The following is a 5,717-nucleotide window of genomic DNA, read 5'->3' on the forward strand; positions in this document are numbered from 1 at the left end:
TTTAGTAATATTGAATTCACATTACAAGTCATTTTTTAATTAGACTTGATAGATTATCTTTTTGTCAAACATTTTAATAATTTATGATATTTTGTTTATATATTAATATTTTTATCAAACATGCATTTCACGATGTTCGTAGAAACTTCATACTTTTAGTTTTCATGATCAATTCAATTGAAATATATTAATTTGAAAAAATATAAATCAATTATGTTTTCATAATATTATTTAAGAACATATGTTTATTAATTAATATATTTTAAAAAAATAATATATATCTTAAATATTTAATTTAATATTATTTATAAAGTTTCTTATTTGTCTAGTATAAATTTTAAATAATTGATTTTTATTTTAAAAATTTAATAGTATAATTTTATGATTACAAGTGTGCATCCAAACAGAACATTCAGTATAATTTATTGGTAAGGAGGTTTGCAAATATTAAAGGTGAATTTACGATCTATAATTTATTGTTCATGTGTATTATTCATGGTCTCTCCATCAAATTAGGTATTTCAATTTATGTACCCTTTTGAGTCAAGGGTCTATCGAAGATAACTTTTCTATCCACAAAGGTAAGAATAAAGTCTGTATACATCTTAACTTCTTCAAATCTTACTTATATAGAATTACAGTTGTTGATATGTTGTTGTATAGATTAGAATGGTTCTATTAATATTATTCGTTGACACTCATATTTCAAAAGAATAAATAATGCACTTGATTAAGTTATTGAGTTATCTATCTATAGACGGAACAATTATCAGTTCCTTGATTCAATATCTTAGAAATTCTAAATTCGCCTCGCCACACAAATCACAATAATATGTTCTCATTCTCTCTCTCAGGGAATAGTTGAAATGCTTGTACTGATATTTGGTTATTGTTCTAAGTCAACTAGTCAATGAATGAAATACAAATTAAAGGCTGGTATATTATTGGTCTTTTGTCCTTGTGAAAAAATAAATAAATCAATTCCTAATTTGCGCCTGCATTACGCACTAAAGAAGTGATTTTTTGGAATATTTTCACACTGATTTTGACACTTATATTTGGTAACATCAATTTATGTAGATTTAATTTTGTCCAATTAATAAATTGACTTTTTAAAAAATATTATTATTATTGTTATTTTGGTGTTAGGACCATCTCCTCTTGCCGCAAACGCGACGATTATTCTCACATGTTGGCCACAGCTAGCCCACAAGAGAACAAAAAGTTAGACCAGTTCGAGTTCGTTCGACACGCGTTATTAACTTGTTGATCATAACTCTTTCAAATTCAAACATTTTCAAGGAGGATGAATTTATATTTTGAGCACACGTCTGAATTATAACTACGCCTTATGCTCAAATAACTAGCTAGGGTTAGTTATTAGTATTTATTGTATTTTTTTTCCGACCTATTTCGCTCTTATTAAAAAATTCTTTACCATATCTATCAACTTATCACATGAACATCCTTACAAACAGACTAAATTAAATAGCTCTAAACAGAAAAATAATATAATGAATTTAATGCAAGTGCATGTGTATGTGCATTGTGGAGACATGCCATAATTCCATCATGAATGATGTTATCAAAATTCATATGGTAGAATTTGTTCTCATGTAAATTATTCTATTTGGATCATATATGCTCCAATTAATGGTCTTGTGAAAACTCATGAGGTCCTCAACCTCAACCACTTGTTTGCCAAGTCTTGGGACCCTCATATATATTACATGCAAACCCTTGTATTTTTTGAATTGCATAGCTGTATATGATACATGTACCAAGGGTAATAATCCTACCGTTATTTTATGAGACACTTTTTTTTCTAGTGTCTTTTCAAAGAATGTCAACTTTTTATATTGAATTTTTGAATTTTCATTTTATCCTTATTGAGATATCTGATTTTTAGTCACACAAATATCAAATGCATAATTTAGATCATAAATTTTAAGAATCTTTTTTTTTCTTCTGAAAACACGTTCTATATCCAATCAAACGATATCATATAAATTGAAACAAGAGGAAGTAGTCTTTCTACTGTATCATCAAGGGTAGGGGCGGAGCTATCCTTATTCAATGGGGTCTATTGACATTCCTATCATCCATGAAAAATTATATATACTTATATAGAAAAGTCAAAAGACTACTATACATTGGATACCCTTGATATTGTAGATGTATATTTTTTATATTTTGACTCTTGTTAGTAAAAAAAATTAATTCCGTCTTTAAACTAGTAAAATTGTAGGATTTCTTCGACACTAAGCAAGACTTTTGAATTCAAGTCCTGAAAGTGAATAACCTCTCAATAAGAAGCGCATTAGTTATTGACTTTCTAATGAATCTACTCGATGTAAATCTGAGTTAATCAGACCGACTAAATTCCAATTATAAGATGCCTTAAGGAAGAAAAAAATCAAAGTCTTTCTACTATACCTCGTCTATATATCAGCATAGTCCTCAAACCTTTACAATACCTACAGAGTACAAACTTCCTCAAAAGACAACCTTTGTGTGTGCACTCTCTTCAAGAATTCTCTCATTCCTAAACAAAACATCCTAAGAGAGTCATCAATAATCATGGCTCTCTCACATCCTATGATAATTTTCTCTCTTTTTCTTACATTTATAGCCCTTTCTGCTGCCCAATCCCCCATGATGGCCCCAACAATGCCACCATCCACCATGTCAATGCCACCAACTACTTCCACCACCACTCCTCCACCAATGTCCGCCATGTCACCACCACCATCCGCCATGTCACCACCACCATCCACCATGTCACCTCCTCCAATGAGCCCAATGACACCATCCATGAGCCCAATGGGCCCAATGACGCCAACCATGAGCCCAATGGACTCACCACCGGCCCCTGCTACGCCAGGGCCTGCACCAGGACCTATGGGTGGTATGCCAATGGCTCCTCCAGCTCCATCTACTGGATTTGTTCATGGAAGTAGCAACAGCATGGCCATGGTAGCAATTCTTGGAAGTGTAGCATTTTTTTTCTAAAATTGAATTTGTGTCATTTTATTTAATTTGCTTTCACTATTGTTGTAGATTACAAATAATTTACTTTTATTTGTTGTACTATTTTACTTTCAATTTCTTCTTGTTCTTCTTTTTTTCTTTCTTATTTTTGTCTCATTGTATTGTTGATTTTGTGTGGAAGGATAAGGAATTTGAAGAGGTCTGATTGGAGATTTATCAAATGTTACATTCTCTATATGTAACATTTTCACACTTTTAGCTTAATAAGACAATATTCTCAGCTTTCTTTCCATTTAAATTAAATTTCTACTTCAATGCAACTTGTTCTTTTCATTTGAATTTCCAAGTTATAAGGTATTTAATTTGGAGTTTTAAGTTATATATACCGGTACTGTAGGAACTTTATTTACTCTTACGTTAGGAAGTCATTCAAAAAATATCTACATGTAAGTTTTTTTGAAATTATGAAACTTGTAATTTTGAAAAAAGATTAGTTACCTACTATAACAGGTAAAAATGAGCTGATAGTATAAAATTGTGTTGTAATAATAGTGTATATAACTTAAACTCTTTAATTTGAGACTAGATGTGATGCATTTAGTTTTCTAATCTAGAGGAGATAAGGGTTTAGTTAGATAATGTCTTCTTCTTCTTCTTTTTTGGCAAAGATGGCTAAGTACTAATTAACAATCTTTTATGAGTTGACAATGAAAAAGGAAATATGGGGAATAAAATATAAGCAATTGGTGGTGGAATGATGATGAGGAGGAAGAAAAGGTTGGTTTGCTAGCTGGAAGAATAAAGCATTTTGTTTTGATTATTATCTTTTGAGCTATGGGGTAAGATTGGTGTGGATGACAATTGATGAACTTATTTAGAAAGAGGAAGTATATATCTATTTGGCACATCTTATGTGTGTCAAAAGTAGAATGGTACTATTTTTGTGGATGCACACAAGATGGGTAATTGGTTGTTGAGAGTGGGGCTAAGCAACAACAAAGGGACATAAACAAGATTGTGACTTGCACATGGAATTTTAATGCCCTTCTCCCCACTACTTTGGCAAATACTATCCCAATGACTAGTAGTATAATCAAGGGCGGGTCCAATATTTAAACTTGATAATTCGATCTTTAATGAATTCATAAATGCAGTCACGATTTGATACTTATAGATTCAGGGGTTCTAGTTCTTTAAGTTATTGAGTCCTAAATCAATAATTTTATACATATTTAATAAACTTCTTAAGACAAATTCAATATTTTAATCAAAGTTGATGAATTCAGTTGATACATAACCAATACATTGATTCCGCTCCTGAATGAACCCCTTTTTGTACAATATATATAAAGTCAATTTTTTTTGTATGTACAATAGCTAATGAACTTCTTTGATGAAAATTTTGTCTTCACCACCATTGTGTTTGAGATTGGGAGTTCATAATCTAATATTTGTTGAAAGTTTGTAGGTTCTAATCATATTATAGTTTTCTAAAGCTACAACTTAAACTAGGGCATTGCCTAGAAGGAATATTGAGAAATATTCCATTTTCAATTAATTAGGGGTTATTTGTTTGGTGAATAAGTCATTAAATAAAAGTAGATGTAGTTAGTGTTCTCTATGTTTCTCATGTCTTACATCTTAAAATTTTAATCAAGTCATGTGGAGCCTTAGATTTCAATGAGTAAGCACTTTGAACTAGGATTTAAAACAAAATTAATCACACAAGAGAACATAAAGTGTGACTTTTTGCCTTTTAAATTTTGTAGGTTATAAGCATTGGATTCCATCTCAAAACCTAAAGGATCATATTTATGAGAATCAACAAAAAAAAAACTTTTGTTATCTTTTGCTTTCTTTTTTTTAATCCTCAAAAGGCCATATATAAGAAAGTTGTCATATGTCCTTTTCAACACCATGAAGTTATAATTTGTATAACCCATGAACATGTCAGATTGTAATTGGAGAATAAATACATCACTTACCCTAATAAAGACCTACCAATTAAAGACACCTTCGTACTTAAAAAACTTTTTTAAAGACAACATTATTTGAGTGTAACATTAATAAACTATTTTGACTTTTTATCCTCTTTCTCTTTTCAAATAATTGTTTTCATCAAACTATATTATTTATCGGTGTTAAATGATAACATACGTTAAGACATATGTTATGCATAATTATTGAATTGATGTAAATACCAAATGTGTGAGTGAAGGGGGGAATACAGTGAGATTCAAATCCCTGACAAAATAAAGGTATACTGAATAACTCTCTGACTAAATACAAGATGGGGTATTGTTATTTGTTAAGTAATTAGAGGTAAACAATTACCAACCAATCTACTAAGATTTCTCTGAATTCTTGTGGTCATTTTTTTTTTTATGTTGACCTTTTCTATAAGATAAAATTCCAGAGAATTATCAACAAGTTCTCAATGAAATAAAAAAGATGATCGAATCAATACAGGAGCATTAAGTGGTGGTGGACAAGAATGTCAGCTTAAATAATGTGAAAAATATTGGTGAGTATCCAATACCTCATAATTAAATCGGTCCATGCAAAGTAAGTTTGATGATAAATAACAGATGAATATTTTTTACTATCCCTCGTTGATTTTAAAAGATGGCAGGATCATATTAGCCTATTGTTGATTAAAGGAAAATATGACATATAACATTTTTAGGATCGTTTGATAAATCGTTAGTGAAGTTTATCTATTATGA

At 30.2% G+C, this 5,717-nt stretch overlaps 1 protein-coding gene across 1 annotated transcript; it reads left to right on the forward strand.

The window, feature by feature from the left end:
* Positions 1 to 2,433: 2,433 nt before the first annotated feature.
* LOC102595267 (classical arabinogalactan protein 9) lies at positions 2,434 to 3,283 on the forward strand. The gene has a single exon (XM_006359163.2). The coding sequence runs from the start codon at positions 2,581 to 2,583 to the stop codon at positions 3,010 to 3,012; it is 432 nt and encodes a 143-aa protein (XP_006359225.1). The 5' UTR covers positions 2,434 to 2,580; the 3' UTR covers positions 3,013 to 3,283.
* The last annotated feature ends 2,434 nt before the right edge of the window (positions 3,284 to 5,717 follow it).

This window comes from Solanum tuberosum, unplaced genomic scaffold (assembly GCF_000226075.1).
Source record: "Solanum tuberosum cultivar DM 1-3 516 R44 unplaced genomic scaffold, SolTub_3.0 scf00292, whole genome shotgun sequence".
Classification (NCBI taxonomy): Eukaryota; Viridiplantae; Streptophyta; class Magnoliopsida; order Solanales; family Solanaceae; genus Solanum; species Solanum tuberosum.

Coding starts and splice junctions, on each gene's coding strand:
- LOC102595267 (XM_006359163.2), top strand. CDS start 2,581: ATGGCTCTCTCACATCCTATGATAATTTTCTCTCTTTTTCTTACATTT.